This window comes from Orcinus orca, chromosome 2, assembly GCF_937001465.1.
Source record: "Orcinus orca chromosome 2, mOrcOrc1.1, whole genome shotgun sequence".
NCBI classification, from domain to species: Eukaryota; Metazoa; Chordata; class Mammalia; order Artiodactyla; family Delphinidae; genus Orcinus; species Orcinus orca.
The window spans coordinates 199950559-199969117 of NC_064560.1; the positions used below are offsets into that span (position 1 = coordinate 199950559).

The window sequence follows — 18559 nt, forward strand, 5'->3', positions numbered from 1 at the left end:
TATTGGGCGGAGGCGCTGTCAGTCGCGCTGGCGGGGCGGGGCGGGGCGGGGCTCCCGGGGGGCTAGGGCCCGGTTGCGGGCGGCGGGCGAGCGCTGGGGCGGCGTCATGTCCTCCGAGGTGGCCGCGCGCCGCGACGCCAAGAAGCTGGTGCGCTCCCCCAGCGGCCTGCGTATGGTGCCAGAGCACCGCGCCTTCGGCAGCCCGTTCGGCCTGGAGGAGCCGCAGTGGGTCCCGGACAAGGAGGTAGGTCGCGGACGCCCGTCAGCCCCGGGACCGGATCCGCTCCCCCTGTCCCCTCCCCGTGCCCCCGAGCCTCCCGGCGTCCGCGTCCCGCGTCGGCTCCCCGGGCCCGCCCCACCTCCCCGACGCCCCTCCGCAGCCCGACCCGCTCTCCGCTCCCCGCGCACCCCGGCCCCGGAACTGCCTCCTCCGGCCCCTGTGTCCTCCCCACCCCCAAACCCGGCCGCCCTCGGGACGCCTGCCCCGCGCCCTAGCGGAGCCCCCGGGCTTCACCCCTCCCGGGCCACGGGTACTCTGCCTGGCCTGGTTCCCTTTCGCGGGGCGCCCAGTCTACCCCGCTCTTAAGAAACTGCCCCCCGAGGTTTCTGTGACCCCTCACGTATCTCCCTTCCTGATACGACCCGGGCTTTGCCCAGCTGCGAGGTCATCTGTGGATTCCGCCACATCCATAGGTCGAGCTGCTGGGCTGGAACCTTTGATACAGTTGCGACTCCCTCCCGCGAGGGAGGAGAGGAGTCTCGTGTTTGTTTATTTATAATCAGCGCTCTGTGCAGGGGACTCTCGCTGTGTGGATTGCCTGGCGGTGGTGTCTGAGGGAGTCTTGGGGGTGAGTACGCGTGTCCAGGTGGGGCGTGTGGAGGGCGTCCTGCCTGGGGAGCTGCACCTGCGCCCAGAGGTGAGGGGCGGGGTGGGGCGTGAGCTCTCCCGTGGGTGGGGTGGGGGCGGAACCTCTGAAGGCCTTTTTGTGCTTGCTGTGCCACAGGGTTTGGACTGGATCCCATAAGCCGGTTATTCTCAGCTATGCTAAGCCAGGCGGAAAAACTTACCGCATTCCTGTAAATCACAGACGTCCCAGAGACATAAAAGTAGCACGACTTATTTTTTTTACGCGGGCCTCTCACTGTTGTGGCCTCTCCCGTTGCGGAGCACAGGCTCCGGACGCGCAGGCTCAGCGGCCATGGCTCACGGGCCCAGCCGCTCCGCGGCATGTGGGATCTTCCCGGACCGGGGCACGAACCCGTGTCCCCTGCATCGGCAGGCGGACTCTCAACCACTGCGCCACCAGGGAAGCCCAGTAGCACGATTTTTGAAAATGCTTTAAGTTGCATCTCCTTCCAGCGTTCCGATTGACCACTTTTCCTTCCTCCCCATAGAATGACGGTTGCAGGCGGCACGTTTTTTTGCAGGGGGGGGCGAAGTGAGGGGATGCGATCAGGTGTTTTCAGGGCACTGGCGGTGAAGCGCCCAGAGCTCGGAGGGGCGGTTGGGCCAGCCGCGGGGAGGTCTCAGCGCCGTCCTGCCAGGGCTGCCCTTTCCTCCCATCTCCTGGTCACCGAGTCCCTGCAGGCCAGTGCACAGAGAGCGAGATGTTGGCGCGCAGGCGGGTCACTGAGCTGGCCCAGGCCACGTCCTCCCTTCCTCTTGGGTTTCTGGTCGCCCTGTCTGTGCTCTTTCTCTTCTGCATTTTTCTTCCTGGCGTTTGCAGTGTTTGAAATCACAGAACATACCTTTTCTCGTGTGGTCTCCTTGGTTAGTGCTGTTAAAAGGTGATTAAAGAGAAAAAAGGTAATATCACGACTCTCGGTCTTCTAAGTGAATGCATGTTCCGGAGCTCTTTTAACTGCATCAGTGAGGGAGCCGGGCAGGTGTTATCAAGGTTCGAAGAGAAGTCAGAACCGCACAGCCTGACCTGGAAGGAGGCAGGTGAGGGCAGGAGCTAGAGGCGAGTTGGTCTGTTCCACGCCGGGGGAGGGGAGCCGGGACAGGGACATACTGTGTCCGCAGCGTCTCCACTTCACTGCGTGGGCACCAAGCGTGTCCTCGAGGCCAGGTCAGAGTGTCAGTCTTTTTCCACTTTTGTCCTCCGAGGACCCTCTTTAGACATTTTTTCCCCTGATTGATCCCCCATGAAATGCTTACAGCAGGGATATGTCCACCTCCTTAGGGACCGTATGTGCGGGAGAACACCCCTCTGGACGATGTGCAGTTTTCCCCTGCAGCCCGCGAGCTGCTCTTCAGTTAACCTCTGGGTCCCCCCTGCCAGCACTCTTCAGGGCCCCTTGCTCTTTGCTGGAATGATTGTTTCGCAGGTTGTACTGCATGTGTTGTCTTTCTTTGAGGGTCTGGTGTTGAGGTGCGTCTGGGGCCCTGCCCGCCTGTCTGGGGGCTCTCGGGAAAGCGATCAGTGTGGGTGGGAGTGCGTGGCACTCCTTCCTGTAACAGAAGTTTCGTTCTTGTGTTAGAAGGATGGCGGGGTGCCTTCCAGAAACACGCCCCCAGTTTGCCATCTGAGCAGCCAAAGAAGGCCCTAGAGGCGGAGGGAGCTCAGAGCGGGGAGGAAGCGCCAAGTGACCGTGGACAGTTTCTCCTCTGACTTTGAGGAAGTGCGTGTTGAAATGTGCTGGGGAATGTCCTAGAGTCCAGAAGGGACCAAAGGAAGCGTCGGGAGGAAAAGAAACTGGGAGTGGGGCAGTTGGGGCTGGGAGCGTCGGGACGAAGGCTGGCCTTGGTTGCAGGGCCTCTGCCCTGCTGCTCGCGCGGCCTGGCGGCACTCGGCCTGCCCAGTGCTTCTGGACCCACGACCCTGGTGTGTGGGGCGGGGACCCAAGCGTGGATCTACCAGTGCTGAGAAGTAGGTTTACTTGTGGTTTGGGACGGGCGGTGGGGGGCATAGGTGGAGCATGGCAGGGGCGACATGCTGTCCTCAGCTTCACCCGCCCCCGCACTCAGCTGTGGGTGGATGAGTGTCACGGTTGTGTGCAGCCGTCCTGTGTTCTTCGTCCCGGCTGTCTTCTGCTGGGTCCATCAGCGGCCAACCTGTTGCCCATCTATCAACTCTTTTTTTTTTTTTTTTAAAGTTTATTTACATGTGGTTTTCTCGTTGTGTTGCCATTATCAAAGTGGGATTCATTTTTTAAAAAAATTAATTAATTAATTAATTTTGGCTGCATTGGGTCTTCATTGTGGTGCGCGGACTCTAGGTGTGTGGGCTCAGTAGTTGTGGCTTGTGGGCTCAGTAGTTGTGGCTCGTGGGCTCAGTGGTTGTGGCTCGTGGGCTCTAGAGTGCAGGCTCAGTAGTTGTGGCACATGGGCTTAGCTGCTCCACAGCATGTGGGATCTTCCTGGACCAGGGCTCAAACCCATGTCCCCTGCACTGGCAGGCAGGTTCTTAACCACTGCACCACCAGGGAAGCCCTATCAACTCTTTACTCAGTGCCTGACCCTGTGCCAGCTTGGTAGCTGGGGCCCACAGGGGCATCCCTTACAGATGTTGGAAAACGTGGGGATGTGGGTACATCTGTAGCTCTCAGCTTCTCAGAGGGGTTCCTGACCCAGAAGTAACTGAGACTTGCTTTCCTGGTGTCTCTGTGCCCCTGGGAGCTTGTGAGGTGGGGAGGCAGTGGCGGGACAGGGAGGGCCTGGGAATAGCTTGGGCCTCGTGTGGCTGCCGTCCGAGTGTCCCATGACCAGGAGAGTGGCCTTAGGGGTGGGCTGTCTGGGCACACAGCCATAAGGACTTGCTACAAGTAGCCCAAAATACTGAATTTTATCGTTAGAATCCATGCAGTTTTGCATCCCTTTTCTTCCTGTCCTGGGCGCTGGGTTTAGCCAGTGATGACGATGGCTCTGCACTGTCACTGACGTCAGATGCTCTGCAGATGCAGAACCGGGGAGGAGAGAGCACAAGTGTGTCAAACAAAAACAAGGTGAGGAGAGATTTGTGTCCCACAGGGTCACTGTGGGGGGAGGTCCGGCCCAGGGCCCTGTGAGCTCTCCAAAGGCAGGTGGCAGGGGCTTGCTCCATGGGAGGGGCAGCCCAGGCTAGGAGAGAGTGGGGTGGGAGGGGCAGGTGGTGTGATCTGACAGAGGATCAGGGGGTGCATCACCCCAGGACAGCCTGTCTCAGGCTACGGGGTGGGTCAGAGTTCAAGGCCCTGAAGGAAGGAGATATGAACGAAGGTTTTATCAAGTCCAGTTCGTGGGCGCTTTGTTCCGATGGATGTGTCAGCCAGTCCCATCTGCAGTCTGCGTGTGGCTTGTGGTGGGTGGACAGGGGTGTCTGTTAGTCTTCTCTAGGGCAAGAGGGGAGGGGGCCCTTTGCAGGATGCGTTCCCAGAGCACTGTGGGCGGCGTCCCCGGTCTCTGGTCTCGTGGCCTCCGGGATCCCAGGCGGGTCCCCGTGGTCAGGAGCCAGGAGAGCTGCCCACGGCCGCTCGGGCCAGCGGGGCGCTGCTGCCAGTGTTGGGAGAAGGCGGGTTCCTGGCCGTCCTGCGGGACATGGGCAGTGGCAGCCTCTCCTTCCTGGGATGTGGTGTCTGCACCTGCTGCTCCCTGTTTGATGGCTCTGGGCTTTGTCCTTGGAGGTGTTCTGTCCCTGCCGCTCCTTCCCTCAGGCGCCCCACCCACCCCCGTGAAAGCATCTGTTGTCAAATTCGTCTCGTTCCCGGGGCTGCTGTGTGTCTGCTCTTCGTCCCTTGAGCTGGTTTCTAACATCCTATTGGTTCCCTCATTAGTTAATGAGTTATATCTTTTTTTTAAAATTTATTTTAATTAATTTATTGATTTTTGGCTGCGTTGGGTCTTCGTTGCTGTGCGCGGACTTTCTCTAGTTGCACTGAGCAGGGGCTACTCTTCGTTGCAGTGCGTGGGCTTCTCATTGCAGTGGCTTCTCTTGTTCCGGAGCACGGGCTCTAGGCACGCGGGCTTCAGTAGCTGTGGCTCGCGGGCTCTAGAGCGCAGGCTCAGTAGTTGTGGCACATGGGCTTAGCTGCTCTGCGGCATGTGGGATCTTCCCGGACCAGGGCTCGAACCCGTGTCCCCTGCACTGGCAGGCGGATTCTTAACCACTGCGTCACCAGGGAAGTCCATGAGTTAAATCTTTGACATGGGTTCATTTTATATTTGTAGGAGTTATGCTTTTCCTCTTTAAAAACGGTTGTCTTTCAACAAAGATACAGTAATACATGTAATTTTGTAACTTATTTTTATGATTTATTTCTGAGGAAGCTTTTTCTTTTTAATTTAATTATTTTTGGCTGTGTTGGGTGTTTGTTGCTGTGCGCGGGCTTTCTCTAGTTGCGGCGAGCAGGGGCTACTCTTCGTTGTGGTGCGCGGGCTTCTCATTGCGGTGGCTTCTCTTGTTATGGAGCATGGGCTCTGGGAGGAGGAAGCTTTTTTAAAATAATATTTATTTATTTATTCGCTTGTTTGTTTCGGCTGTGCCAGGTCTGAGTTGCGGTATGCACGTGGGATCTAGTTCCCCGACCAGGGATCGAACCTGGGCCCCCTGTGATGGGAGCCCAGGGTCTTACCCACTGGACCACGAGGGAAGTCCCCTCGTAGCCTGAGAAACGGTCTAGCGTGCGAGCCAGGCGCAGCCGGGCAGGTGTTGTCTCTCCCAGCACCGCCAAGGACAGTGTGGGAGGAGGCGTGACTGTCCTTTGCCGCTCCAGCCTCAGAGGGAGGGTGGGCATCTGTCCCAAACTCTGTCCTTTTTTTTTTTTTGCGGTACGCGGGCCTCTCACCACTGCGGCCTCTCCCGTTGCGGAGCACAGGCCCCAGAAGCGCAGGCCCAGCGGCCATGGCCCACAGGCCCAGCCGCTCCACGGCATGCGGGACCCTCCCGGACCGGGGCACGAACCCGTGTCCCCTGCATTGGCAGGGGGACTCCCAGCCACTGCGCCACCAGGGAAGCCCTGTCCTTTTTATAGTAACTTCTTTTTAAACACTCCTTTAAACTCTCCAAACTCTCTCTTCCGACTATTCTACCTTGAGGGGAGATGCCCTGTCGGCCGTCCTGATGCGCTGCCCTGGGCACCCCCAGGGCTCCCTGTGCTGGAGTCGGACAGCAGATCGGCAGAGACCGCGGGTCTCCAAGCAGCCCTGTGGCCCAGCCTCTGCCCTCGGCTGTGTGCCGGGGTGGACCCCACGATCCCCGAAGGCCCCTTCTGCCCTGAAGTCTTCCATCTGGGCCCGGCTTCCTGTGGCCGTTTCTGGTTTCTCCTTTGATTGCTCGTAATCCCCTCACTTCCCCACCAGAAAGCACACCTCCAACCTCGTCTGAACTCTCCTGCGTTGGCAGGGTGGGCATGAGTCAGCTGTTGCTTTCCTGGCCCTGCGAGGGGTTGAGGCCGCTGGGCTCTGACCCTGGGGCTGCAGCCGGGAGCGCCTCGGCGTTGGGTGTTGCACTAGAGGCTGTCTGTGCCACCCCCCCGGCTCCCCTGTCCTCTCGTGGGCGCCCAGGGGACACTGTGGAGGCCACCCTTACCACTGGCTTCCTCCCAACTGCGGGGCAGGAGTCCTGGGGGTGAGCGCAGGGGCCCCGGTGGTGGGCTGGAGGCCCCACCGTTGACACTGTTTCACTCGAGGACGAGGACGGCCCTGCTTGTCCTACCGCCCGTCCTGGCGGGTGGGGAGCGGCCTGGGGCAGCCCGCGGAGGATCAGGCAGCATCTGCATGTGTGTCTGTGTCTCTGTGCCTGTCTGCATGTGCTGTGTGTGTTTGTGCCTTAACCTGCACCTCACACGCAGGGCCCTCACTGAGCTCCTGTGGGTCCCGGTTCTCCCTTACAAGTGTGCCTGTCTGTGATGCCAGCCCCAGCCCACCCTAGTGATGCCGTGGTGACACAGGCCTGGGTGCGACATAGTCTGGGAGGCTGGAACCCAGGCAGCTTTTGTCACACATGGTGCAGGTGGGTTGCTCACACCTGGTTTCTGGACTCCGTCTCCCCAGACAGTGGTTTCCCAGAACCCCAGAGCCTCTGGGTCCAGGTCAGGTGAACGGGGCTCGGCCTGGGCTTTTCGTTTCCTTTCGATGCAGCTGGTTTATCAGACAAGGTGTGAATTCTTTGGTGGTAATTTTACTCTCATATCTTCACCAGTTGCTTTATTTCCTTATTTAATTCTGTTTTCATACCAAATTGTTCTCTTGATAATTTTAAAAGCTTCTTTTATATAATCCACAGGAAACTTACTTTATTTAAAGCCTGTAAGTTTTCTGAATAACCTCGTTGGTTATTTAGATTAATACAAAACTTCTAGATCACTAATGTTTTTAAGGGAGTGAATTTTATTTATTTAAAAAAATTATTTATTTTATTTATTTATTTTTGGCTGCGTTGGATCTTCGTTGCTGCATGCGGTCTTTCTCTAGTTGCGGCGAGCAAGGGCTGCTCTTCGTTGCAGTGCGTGGGCTTCTCATTATGGTGGCTTCTTGTTGCAGAGCACGGGCTCTAGGCACGCAGGCTTCAGTAGTTGTGGCATGCAGGCTCAGTAGTTGTGGCGTGTGGGCTCAGTAGTTGTGGCATGTGGGCTCAGTAGTTGTGGCATGTGGGCTCAGTAGTTGTGGCATGTGGGCTCAGTAGTTGTGGCTCATGGGCTCTAGAGCTCAGACTCAGTAGTTGTGGCACGTGAGCTCAGTAGTTGTGGTGCACGGGCTCAGTAGTTGTGACACGTGCAGTCAGTAGTTGTGGCTCACGGGCTCTGGAGCACAGGCTCAGTATTTGTGGCACACGGGCTTAGTTGCTCCGCAGCATGTGGGATCTTCCTAGACCAGGGCTCAAACCCTCATCCCCTGCATTGGCAGGCGGATTCTTAGCCACTGCACCACCAAGGAAGCCCCGGGAGCAAATGTTAAATTCTGCTGTGGTCTTAGTTTAGAAATTGGTCTCTCAGTTGTGTAGATGCGAGCCTCCCGGCGAGGGTGGGGCAGCCCTGGGCTCCGTGTCCCAGCCGTGGGTGCAGGACGCGCATGGACTCGGGAGGCAGCTCTCGCACTGGAGCCTGGCCTGACGCTGGTGGTCCAGCCGGCTTTCCCCACATCCAGTGGATTCTGTGGCTGGCAGATGTGTGAGGTCACAGGAGAGCGTGGCACACAGATGCCCTGCCATGGGTGGAGGCCCAAGGGCCAAACACACGGAACATTCCAGAACTGACAGCGAGAGGCAATGGCAGGGACTGGTGGAAGCAGCTGCGCTGTGATTAGCCAGCTCATGCCTGAAGCCGACAGGGACTCTGTGGATGGTTCTGGAGAGCCAAGGTGGGCCAGGCCCTGTGTCCCAGCCCAGAAAGCAGCGTAAGAGCAAAGAGAAAATAAGGAAACATCAATCACAGGATCTCAGAACGCTTAGACACCAGCCCAGGGTGGGGCCGTGGCCACGTAGAGCTGGGTGGGCTCGGGGCCGGCCTGGATGCCTGCCCTCCCACGGACAAGGGCACACTGCGTGTGGATGCCAGGCTCCTTCCATAAGCTTCCTCAGGGTCCCGGCCCCATGGTGGGCCCTGGCACCTGCTGTGCCTTTCCTCAGAGCAACAGACCCGGCTGCAGGCGCAGGCCTGGGGGCGGGAGGGGTGCAGAGCAGGGGTCAAGGTCAAGCACTGCGTTGGCAGAACGGGGAGGATGGGGAACAAAGCCTGGGTGGCAAGTGGGTTCTGGCTGCCCAGATTGAAGCCAGGCAGTGAGGACGAAGGGCAGGACACTGGGGTCAGGCCGTGTTGGCCAGGACTGACTGGGGACTGGCCGGGTTCAGGTCGCGTGGTGATCAGGGTGTCTGGCTCCCTGACAGTGGCATTTTACTGTCACCATGTCATTGGGGTGAGGTGGCACATGTGTCCAGGAGCAGCTTTTCCACCGTGGAGGCTGAGCCTTGGCGGTGCGGGGACAGTCTGTCCGCACTTGGCGCCAGGATGGGAAAAAACCCTCGCTTTGTCAGATAAGAGGTCTGAGGTCCTCTGCGTGGTTGGTTGGTTTGGTGATAATGTGGCTGTTTCCGGCCCTGGACCTCGGCCTGTCCCTGGAGCACTGTCCCCAGCCTCCCCGCTGAGCCCCGGGCATTTGGGGCTGGTAGCACCCTTGCTAGCTAGACGCTGCCCCAGCTCAGCAGACCCACTGCCCTTCCCCGTGCCTGCTGCCCCCTCCCCCTGCCTGCTGCCCTTCCCCATGCCTGCTGCCCCTTCCCCGTGCCTGCTGCCCTTCCCCGTGCCTGCTGTCCCCTCCCGGGCCTTGGCAGCCTAGCCCCCCCGGCCTGCAGGCCCCTTCCACCTGCTGGCAGCAGGGCAGGTGGTGCTGCCCAGTGGCCCCTGAGCACTGGGGGAGGGTCGGCGCCCTGTGAGCCAGGCCCTTGGGAGGTAAGGCCCCTGGGAGCCCCAGGCAGCACCTTTTATTTCCACTGTTGAACCCCAACCCCGTCACGGCCTTTCCGCCTCAGCCGAGGGCCCCACAGAACAGAGCTGCCACCTGTCTTGCTTTCCTTTTGTCCTCTGTGCGTGTCCCCTGGTGGGCTGGCCTGGAAGGGGAGCGCGGGGACCCGGTGTAGATCACTTTCTGCTGTGGCATCGCATCATCTCACAGCCGATCCTGGGTTCCGGTGACAGGACGGGGCTCCCTGAGGAGCTGACCACGTGGCCTTGGCAGCCGGGTCCTGACGCCCTGTCACCTTCTCTCCTAGTGCCCGAGGTGCATGCAGTGCGACACCAAGTTTGACTTTCTCACCAGGAAGGTGAGCTGCGGTGGGGCGGGAGGGGGCGTGGGGGGTGGGAGTGGGCGCTGTCTGTCGCGGAGCCTTGGGGACAGTGGCAGCCTGGTCAGCAGGCAGGGTTCCGGCCGCTGGGAAACCGTTGGGACCCTCGAGGCATCTGGTCGTGGATGCCGGTGGCGTGGGTCTCCGGGGGTCCTCACTGCCTGCCCCGCGTCTGCAGCACCACTGTCGCCGGTGTGGGAAGTGCTTCTGCGACAAGTGCTGCAGCCAGAAGGTGGCGCTGCGGCGTATGTGCTTCGTGGACCCCGTGCGGCAGTGCGCTGAGTGCGCCCTGGTGTCCCACCGGGAGGCCGAGTTCTACGACAAGCAGCTCAAGCTGCTCCTGAGTGGTGAGCACCTGGGGCCTCGTGTCTGTCGTGTGGTGGCTGCGATGCTGTGACGCCTGACGCCGTGCCTGGCCTCTGTCTCTGCAGGGTGCCTGCTGCAGGCTTGGGACCAATGGTTGGGACTCCAGGTGCGGCCCCCGCCCTCCTGGGACATGGTGGTGGCGAGAGGGCAGCTCTCTCCCTGTGCCTGCTGCCCCTCCCCGTGCCTGCTGCCCCCTCCCCCTGCCTGCTGCCCCTCCCCATGCCTGCTGCCCCCTCCCCGTGCCTGCTGCCCCTTCCCCCTGCCTGCTGCCCCTCCCAGTGCCTGCTGCCCCCTCCCCCTGCCTGCTGCCCCTCCCCGTGCCTGCTGCCCCTTCCCCCTGCCTGCTGCCCCCTCCCCTGCCTGCTGCCCCTCCCAGTGCCTGCTGCCCCCTCCCCCTGCCTGCTGCCCCTCCCCGTGCCTGCTGCCCCCTACCCCTGCCTGCTGCCCCTCCCCGTGCCTGCTGCCCCTTCCCCCTGCCTGCTGCCCCCTCCCCCTGCCTGCTGCCCCTCCCAGTGCCTGCTGCCCCTCCCCGTGCCTGCTTCCCTCTACCCCTGCCTGCTGCCCCTCCCCGTGCCTGCTGCCCCTTCCCCCTGCCTGCTGCCCCCTCCCCCTGCCTGCTGCCCTTCCCCGTGCCTGCTGCCCCCTCCCCGTGCCTGCTGCCCCCTCCCTCTGCCAGCTGCCCTTCCCCGTGCCTGCTGCCCCCTCCCCATGCCTGCTGCCCCCTCCCTCTGCCTGCTGCCCTTCCCCGTGCCTGCTGTCCCCTCCCCCTGCCTGCTGCCCCCTCCCTCTGCCTGCTGCCCTTCCCCGTGCCTGCTGCCCCCTCCCTCTGCCTGCTGCCCTTCCCCGTGCCTGCTGCCCCCTCCCCCTGCCTGCTGCCCTTCCCCATGCCTGCTGCCCCCTCCCCGTGCCTGCTGCCCTTCCCCGTGCCTGCTGTCCCCTCCCGGGCCTTGGCAGCCTAGCCCCCCCGGCCTGCAGGCCCCTTCCACCTGCTGGCAGCAGGGCAGGTGGTGCTGCCCAGTGGCCCCTGAGCACTGGGGGAGGGTCGGCGCCCTGTGAGCCAGGCCCTTGGGAGGTAAGGCCCCTGGGAGCCCCAGGCAGCACCTTTTATTTCCACTGTTGAACCCCAACCCCGTCACGGCCTTTCCGCCTCAGCCGAGGGCCCCACAGAACAGAGCTGCCACCTGTCTTGCTTTCCTTTTGTCCTCTGTGCGTGTCCCCTGGTGGGCTGGCCTGGAAGGGGAGGCGAGAAGGGAGCTGCCGGGTCCTCATGTCTGGTTTTCATCCCCAGGAGCCACCTTCCTGGTAACTTTTGGAAACTCGGAGAAGCCAGACACGATGGTCTGTCGTCTTTCCAGCAACCAGAGGTAAAAGCGGGTGCTGCGCGGCACTGACGCTCTGTCGCTCCGAGCCTGAAGTGACGTGGTGTGGACACCCTTCGTTTGCTGCAGGTACCTGCTTCTGGACGGGGACAGTCGCCACGAGGTCGAGGTCACGCGCATTGCCGCCGTGCAGATGCTCACGGAAGGCTTCCCTCCTGGAGGTGAGCGCCGTGTGGCACCGGCCTGGGTGACCCTCGAGGTCTGTGGGCCGTCGCGCTCAGCCGTGGCGGGGGCTTGTGTTCAGTGAGTGGCTGTAGGAGCTCGCCAGGAGAATGGGGCTGAACGTGTAGAACAAGCGGGGACTACCCTTCTGTACGTTTCACTTCCTGTCGGACTCGGGTCAGGGGTAAGGCTCCGGCGGCAGCTGGCATCGGTCCGATTCCCCGATGCCTGGATCGTTGCCCGCCCAGCACCACGACCCCCAGGGTCTGCGGGGACGACCCTCCTCCTGGAGCTTGCGGAGCGCTTAGCCTATTCTGGATCTTTCCGCCTAAACTTTCGCACTTCAGCAGCTGTCCTTCCACGGAAGTGGAGTTGGTGTTCCGCGTTGGGCGCAGTGCGCTGAAGAAACCCACGTGACTTAGCCCGTCTTGCTTTCTGTTTTCTGATCGTCTCTTGCTTGTTCTTCTCTCCTGCCGGCCTACCTTCTTGACGTAGAAAAAGACATGCACACTTACACCAGCCTCCCGGGGAGCCAGCCCGTCTCTGAAGGTCAGCTCCCCGCTCCCCGCCGCTCTCCCTGCCCCCGCGCCGGGCTGCGCCTCCTTCAGACCCTGCTGTGTGCTGGGGTCCACGCCGAGGCTCTCTGTGAAAACACATTCCCTTCTTTTGGTTGATTTGAAGGACAGTTGGGTCTAAGACGGGCAGACAAAGCATGAATGAAGCAATCTATCTCATTTGCTCAGTTCTGCGCTCCCAAGGGGAGCCCTACGCAGTGTTTCCTAACGTCCCCTGGGCATCCTCCCCTGGGCATCCACTGGGGCCTGAGCGGGCCACGCGAGGGGGGCGCGGGCGGCGGCCCTCCCCAGCGCGCTCCCGTCCCTCCGCAGCGCGCTCGCTCCCGTGTTCTCTCGTAGGAGCCTCCCTGCGCTCCTGGGCCCGCAGGTGGCGAGGGGAGCGGGCCGGCTCAGCGTTTGCCCCCTGTCCCCGAGCACAGGCTGTGCGTGGCGGCACCTGTGCTGGGCCGTGAGTCGAAGGTGCGAAAGTCACGGTCCGGAGGAGCGGGGGGCCACCCCCCGACCCAGGCCGGGGCCTCCCTCCGTGTCCTTCCCACGTGTGGGCGGGGCCGGGGGCTGGTGGCGCTATGCGGCCCCTTGTGGCGGTGCTGGGAGGATAGTGAGCCCTGCTCTGCCCAGGCTTCCGGAACCGTTAAATGTCCAGAAAAATGTGTTCCCGAGTGGGCGGGGGTGGTGGCCACAGCAGCGTTGCGCACTTTCTGTCGAGGCCCAGGTACTTGCATGCAGCTCTGCCGGCCACAGACTCAAAATGCGACAGCGGTCGTAGGAGCCATGGAAACGTGGCCTGGGCCAGTAGAAGTCTACCTATGGGAGCGGGGGGTGGGCAGAGCACAGCCTGCCTGCCCCAGAGCCCGGGGGCGGGGGGCACTCCTGCAAGGAGCCCAGGCGGGGACAAGCCGCTTGACACCCAGGGTCGAACCGTGGCTTATGAAAGGTCATGAGGGGCGTCCCAGGCCTTGGGTGGCGGGGCACTTCCAGCCGGATCGACCTCCCGGTGGGCCGGGCCTCTCCCCCCCAGCACCTGCTCCCCCACCGGCCTGCGTTTGACTCTGAGACCTGCGTCTGATGGAAGGGATCTTCTGAGCTGGGTAACGGCTCACAATGGAGTTTTCCTCCCAAGTCACAAAGTAGAACAGCTGTAGGTAGGCAAACTCCACTGTGAGGCTTGGTCTCCTTGCCACTTTTCTGACTGCAGTCGTGACAGAAAGGCCGTCTGTTCCTCCAGCCGTTGGTTCTCAGAGCAGGTGCTGGGGTCCCGTCGTCGTCCATGGCGTCACAGCCCAAAGGCGGGCAGTGTCCCCGCAGGCCGACCCCACATGGCATCTTTTCAGGAGCTCATGTACTAGAGTGGGGTGTTGGTGGCACTTGTGCCCTCCGCTTTGACCCTGGCTCTCCAGAGTAGGGTGGGGGTGAGGCCAGCGTGACAGGCAGGGTGCAGCCTGGGCAGCCCTCCCAACGGCACCGCGCCTCTCCCTGGGTTCTCGGCCACGTGGTGCCGGGCCTGTGAACTTGGGCTCAAACGCTGGGCAGCCCCTAGCCCAGGCCCCGCCACCAGGCTGCCTCCGTCTGAGACCAGCACCAGGGCTGGGGAGGAGGCGCCCCGGCAGCACATCAGGGCCGGCGGCACCCTGGGCGCTCAGCGTCCCCTCGGGCATCCTTACCTCGTCTCCCCACTCCAGGAGGCAACGCGCGGGCCACAGGCATGACCCTGCAGTACACGGCGCCAGGGGCGGAGGGCGTGACGCAGCTGAAGCTGACGGCCGGGGAGGACGCAAACGGCAGCAGAAGGCAGGCGACAGCATGGCTGGTGGCCATGCACAAGGTACCGTGGGCCTGGCCCTTCTGCTCAGAGCACTGCCCACCTTTCCCAGAGGGAGGCCCGCTGCCTGCCTACCCGGGGTGCCCCCACTGGATTCAGCCAGGCACACGCATTTATCTCTGGTCACCTTGCAGGCTGCCAAGCTTCTCTACGAATCTCGGGACCAGTAACGCCACGTGGGCTGGATAGTCCGCTAGGGGCAGCAGCACCTGCTCGCCGAGCACGCACAGGCGCAACTAACCCTACACGTGCTGGAAACGCAACTCAAGTACTCGGAGCTTACCTAGTGCAATATGTACACAGTTGATTAATGCTCAGAACACCTCGTGCTTTAGAATTTGTCTCATCGATGCCTAATTGGGGGTGGGAGAGACTGAGCTACACTACTGCTAAAATCTTTTTAGCATAATCTATACCATGTTTTTATGAGTGCCCAAGTTTACTAGATAGTTCTGGCCCCTTGATGTTTGTTCCATTAATTCTTCCACAGAAGTGATCTGGGCAGTGGTGACCTGGCCTGATTTGTACTGGAGCGCATCTCACAGACTGCCCGTTCATGTGTCACTCATCTGGGGCTATGAACAAACCTTTGCTACTTCACAGGGAAAGGAACAAGATTTGTGTTTTGTACTTTTCACTATTTCCCTTTATTAAAATAATTGTACAACAATTTGTATATAAAGCTTACGATTAAAACCTATTTTGAAAATACGGATCAGGCCTCACCTCGCTGTGTCCAGACAACCTGAGCTTCATGCTCAGCTCAGTTCTGGCTCCAGGACACAAGACTCGCTCACAGCCTGCGGTGAGAGACGGCAGTTTACGGTGTGCACGTTTACACGGCATCCGCAGAGACTGCCTTGCAGGATGCTCGCTTCCCATCAGCACACTGTGCACAGTCAGCCAGCGCTTAAAGGTAGGTGACTCTACAACAAGGACCTACACGTGTCTGTACGTAAATTACACACAAGACTCACGCATGGAAAATAAGCTCAGGGCCTGGATTTTAATGAGAGAAAAAAACATTTCCAACGTGGTTCTGACAGTTTCGAGTGGTTTAGTCAAAAAATAGTTTTGGTATATAAAAGCCTGTACGTACAGTTGACGCTTCAGGGAAGCGCCTTACTTGCTTCAAGTCTGGAACCAGGCAGGTTATGGTGTCATGGCTGGGACCGGGGAGCTGGGGCCCCTGCCCTCCCACCCCCATAGCTGCCCCCGTGACTTTGCAGGCGTCCCTGCGTCCACCGCCTCCTGGCCCGTGGGCTGCACGTCCACGCTGGGAGGGGTGGGGACCACACCGGGGCAGCACAAGGCTGCAGAGAAGGCAGTGCTGTGCTGAGACTCCTGACCACGTGTCACTTGATTTTAAGGTCCCTCGCATCCACGGCCTGTCGGTGACCTAGACCGAGGCCTGGAACAGGAAGTGGAGCCCACACACCAGGCACCACTGCTGGACAGAAGTCTCCACACAGGGCCTCGTTTGGTGATGAAGAAACGCATGTGGTGAGGATGAAAAAGGTGCCTGGGTTTCTGTGATTTCTAGTAAACGGGAGGGCAGGGCTCTAGCGAGGGGACGCACCTCACGGCAGCTGCAAGTTTTCATTGTTGGGGCTGGGGTGACACCGGGAATGAGGAACGACGGCCTTGGGGCCCAAGTGTGTGACAGCATTCGTCTTCCTTGGCAACCGACCAGGGGTTAATTACAGGGCTTCTTACTGGCAACAGGGACAGTTGTTTAGAAAGCTGGGTATTTATTTGGATTTACAGTAACTGGCAAAAGTCGGTCTTCCTGGAGGCGAATGTCTCTCTCCCAGCTGCGGGCAGACCAGAGAAAGGGCCTCACCTAGAACCTGCCGGGCTTTCACATTGTGGACGCTGTCTGATAAAGGGAGCACCAGTAAAGCCATTTCTAGCTTCAGCTTCCCAGGGAAATGGCAGAATCATCTCTTCAGTGGCTCCTCGTCGCTGGAAAGCCCGTGCAGTGCTCCCAAGGGAAGTTCAGGCCAGTGTTCGCTGTCGGGGTTTGATCCGTGGGTACAACTGGGAAGCAAGGGACAGGAGTTAGGACGAGGGGACGACAGGAGTTAGGACGAGGGGACGACACACTGGGCAGGAACCCCTTCCAGAGGCCAGGCTGCCCTCAGAAGTCCGCACACCAGCTCCTTCAGGCTGAAGTTCAGCTTGTCACCCTCCTACGGAGAACTTCCAACTCCCAGGATACCCCATTCCTCTTCCTCTCAGGGCACTCGACACTGACACTGTCTGTAAGGCCCCTAAAGGTGCCTGGCAGGCCCACGGTGTCCAGTGACTGTGTCACGAAAGCATCTGCCAGCCCCACCGGGCACGGAACACGAGAGCAAAGGCACGGCCCTGCCAAGGGTCTGAGGAAGCATCAGTGCAACGCAGAGGAGCAGCCTGCAGTCGCCTGTCCCCCACCGCATTACCGACCCCACGAGCAGAGCACTCTGAGCAGCCCCTGTCGGGGGTCTCCGGCAGATGCCCCCCCACGGTTCCCACGAGGCTTGGAGAAAGGCAGTCTCCCGCCCGCAGGATTGGAGCCCAGGTTATGCCCACGGGCAGGTAGAGGGGACAGCTGGCTCCAGCACGGGGCCCCCGGTGCAGCGCAGAGTGCTTACCCCCAGCAGGGTTTTGGGCACATAGCCCTCCCGGTCCCCAAAGCGAGCCCACCACCAGTCCGTCTCGCTTTCGTCCTTGCGCCTCAGGATGGTGAGGGCATCCCCTTCGTGGAAGGACAGCTCGTCACTGTTCTGGGCCTCGTAAGCCCACAGAGCATACACCACGCCTTTGTTCATCACGCCCAACTTCTCCTGCACCCCTGGGACGGGAGAGCAAACGGTCAGGTCTCCATGGAGGGCGGGCTGCAGAGAGAGCCCCACAGCAGGACCAGAAGGGACACGCTGCTGTCCTTGGGCAGCCCGGCGGGGGCCACAGTGGAGCGGTCAGAAGCCAGGCCAGCTGCCACCCTCCGCTTAAAGCCAACAGTCCCTTCCACGTCCCAGCAAGAGGACCGTGGCGGAACCTTTGTGTCCAGAAGCAAAGCAGGGTTGTTCTAAAAGGCGTTTCTTAAGGTGAAACTTACAGCCCACACGCAGAACAAACTCCCAAAAGTCGATGACTAAGGAAGCCGCGGGACTTGCTCTTGGACAGTGGGAAGCACTCACCACCAGAGCGACGGAGCCACTGCGACCCAGTGAGCGCACACCCAGGACTCGCCTGCGGGTCCCCAGGAAGGCCGGCCGCCCCCCACCCCCGCCCCGCCACAAGGCCTCTGTCCTGGGAGCTGGGCCTGGAGGGCATTGCCTGTTTCATTTTTCACTTTGTCCCCAGGGTCTAAGGTAGGCTGGGCCCACAGGTTCTCCCATCGGGTGTAGCGTGGATGGCCTGTGACTGTTTAGCCCTTGGAAAACCCAGCGCTGCCTAATGGAGAAGGGAGCTTCCCTCCCCCACGGGACAGGATGGGAGACCCACTGTGGGACACCTCAGCCCTCACAGGCCTCTCCCCTGGGGACCCCCGGCCGCCCGCCCCGCACCGTGTAAGAACTGGGAGCACTGGGGGTAGCCTTCCTCCGCCTCTTCGCACTTGTCCGCAGCAGTCTCAACGTCGCTGATGGTGGAGGCAAAGATGGCGGCGCCGCTCTCCACCAGCTGTTTGCAGAGGTGGACGCTGTTGCAGGAAGCAGCGCAGTGCAGCGGCGTCCTGGAGGGACAGAGGAGGTGCTCACGCCCGGCCGGGTCCCAGGCGGCCCCCAGGGCTGTGTGCTCAGTGCCCCGCGAGCTGCTGTGCTGCTGGCTGTGTAGTGGCCTCACTTCTACTAACAGTTTTGGGCCACACACACGTTTCTGAAAAGGGCGGGCGGGGAGTGGACTGAACACCGGCCTGGAAGCTGGGTGTTCACAGTGCAACAGCACGAATGTCCCTCACACCAATGATGTGTCCCTTACAATGGCTGCGACAGTGACGGCTGTGTTGTATCACAATATACAAAAAACAGCTGTTCAAACGCAGCAGTGCAGACTGCTGCCTGAAGCTCACGATGAGACCCACGGGGCACAGGGCCTGCGGCGCAGCGGCCGGCCTGCAAGGCTCCCCTCCACACAGGCTTTCTGGCCGCTTAAAAACGTATGGATCAGCAGAGGCTCAGCCTACAGTCAGCGGTCAGCCACGTGTAGAGCGTGATCATGGCCGAGCCTTTAACAAAACCCCCGCGAGAACGAAGACCAGGAGGATACGCAGGCCTGGGACCAAGTTGCCACCCTCGTCCTCTTCCCTTCTCCCCACCACCCCAGCGCCCCGGGGCCCTCACCAGCCGTCGCTGTCGGCGGCATTCACGTTGACCCCGAAATCCAGCAGGAACTTCACAATCTGGTGGTGCCCGGCACAGACGGCGTTGTGCAGCGGGGTGATGCCCTCGTCGTTGGGCTTGCTGGGGTCCTCCACCTAGGACAAAGGGCGCGTGAGCCCCAGCCCTGCCCGGGGCC

The 18559-nt window shown here is 60.9% G+C and overlaps 2 protein-coding genes and 1 long non-coding RNA gene across 11 annotated transcripts in view; 1 reads left to right on the forward strand and 2 right to left on the reverse strand.

The window, feature by feature from the left end:
• Window positions 1–38: 38 nt before the first annotated feature.
• On the forward strand, window positions 39–14774 carry ZFYVE21 (zinc finger FYVE-type containing 21). Of its 7 annotated transcripts, XM_049706726.1 has the most exons (9): window positions 108–244; window positions 694–848; window positions 9687–9737; window positions 9937–10105; window positions 11413–11488; window positions 11573–11664; window positions 12161–12214; window positions 13920–14062; window positions 14194–14774. In XM_049706726.1, the coding sequence occupies exons 3-9, from the start codon at window positions 9699–9701 to the stop codon at window positions 14227–14229; spliced, it is 609 nt and encodes a 202-aa protein (XP_049562683.1). In that variant the 5' UTR covers window positions 108–244; window positions 694–848; window positions 9687–9698; the 3' UTR covers window positions 14230–14774. The 7 variants fall into 7 exon arrangements, 6 of the variants coding, with proteins under 6 accessions (XP_049562677.1, XP_049562678.1, XP_049562682.1 ...); XM_049706720.1 differs by lacking the exon at window positions 694–848 and having other exon boundaries at window positions 42–244; XM_049706725.1 differs by lacking the exon at window positions 694–848 and having other exon boundaries at window positions 107–244; window positions 9613–9737.
• The window catches only part of LOC125963659 (uncharacterized), a 239044-nt gene continuing 223647 nt past the window's right edge, over window positions 3163–18559 (reverse strand). For both annotated transcript variants that reach the window (XR_007475921.1, XR_007475920.1), the window contains exon 2: window positions 3163–3267. This is a non-coding gene — a long non-coding RNA (uncharacterized LOC125963659). The remainder of the gene's footprint in view (window positions 3268–18559) is intronic.
• Window positions 15047–18559, reverse strand: part of PPP1R13B (protein phosphatase 1 regulatory subunit 13B) — a 75312-nt gene continuing 71799 nt past the window's right edge. For both annotated transcript variants that reach the window (XM_012533030.3, XM_033421036.2), the window contains 4 exons: window positions 18385–18518; window positions 17611–17777; window positions 16696–16895; window positions 15047–16099 (listed from right to left, as the gene is read on the reverse strand). In XM_012533030.3, coding sequence (XP_012388484.2) covers window positions 16058–16099; window positions 16696–16895; window positions 17611–17777; window positions 18385–18518 — 543 coding nt within the window. In that variant the 3' untranslated portion in view covers window positions 15047–16057. The remainder of the gene's footprint in view (window positions 16100–16695; window positions 16896–17610; window positions 17778–18384; window positions 18519–18559) is intronic.

Coding starts and splice junctions, on each gene's coding strand:
- ZFYVE21 (XM_049706720.1), top strand. CDS start 107: ATGTCCTCCGAGGTGGCCGCGCGCCGCGACGCCAAGAAGCTGGTGCGC. Junction 9,738..9,936: donor TTGACTTTCTCACCAGGAAG/GTGAGCTGCGGT, acceptor CCGCGTCTGCAG/CACCACTGTCGCCGGTGTGG. Junction 10,106..11,412: donor GCTCAAGCTGCTCCTGAGTG/GTGAGCACCTGG, acceptor TTTCATCCCCAG/GAGCCACCTTCCTGGTAACT.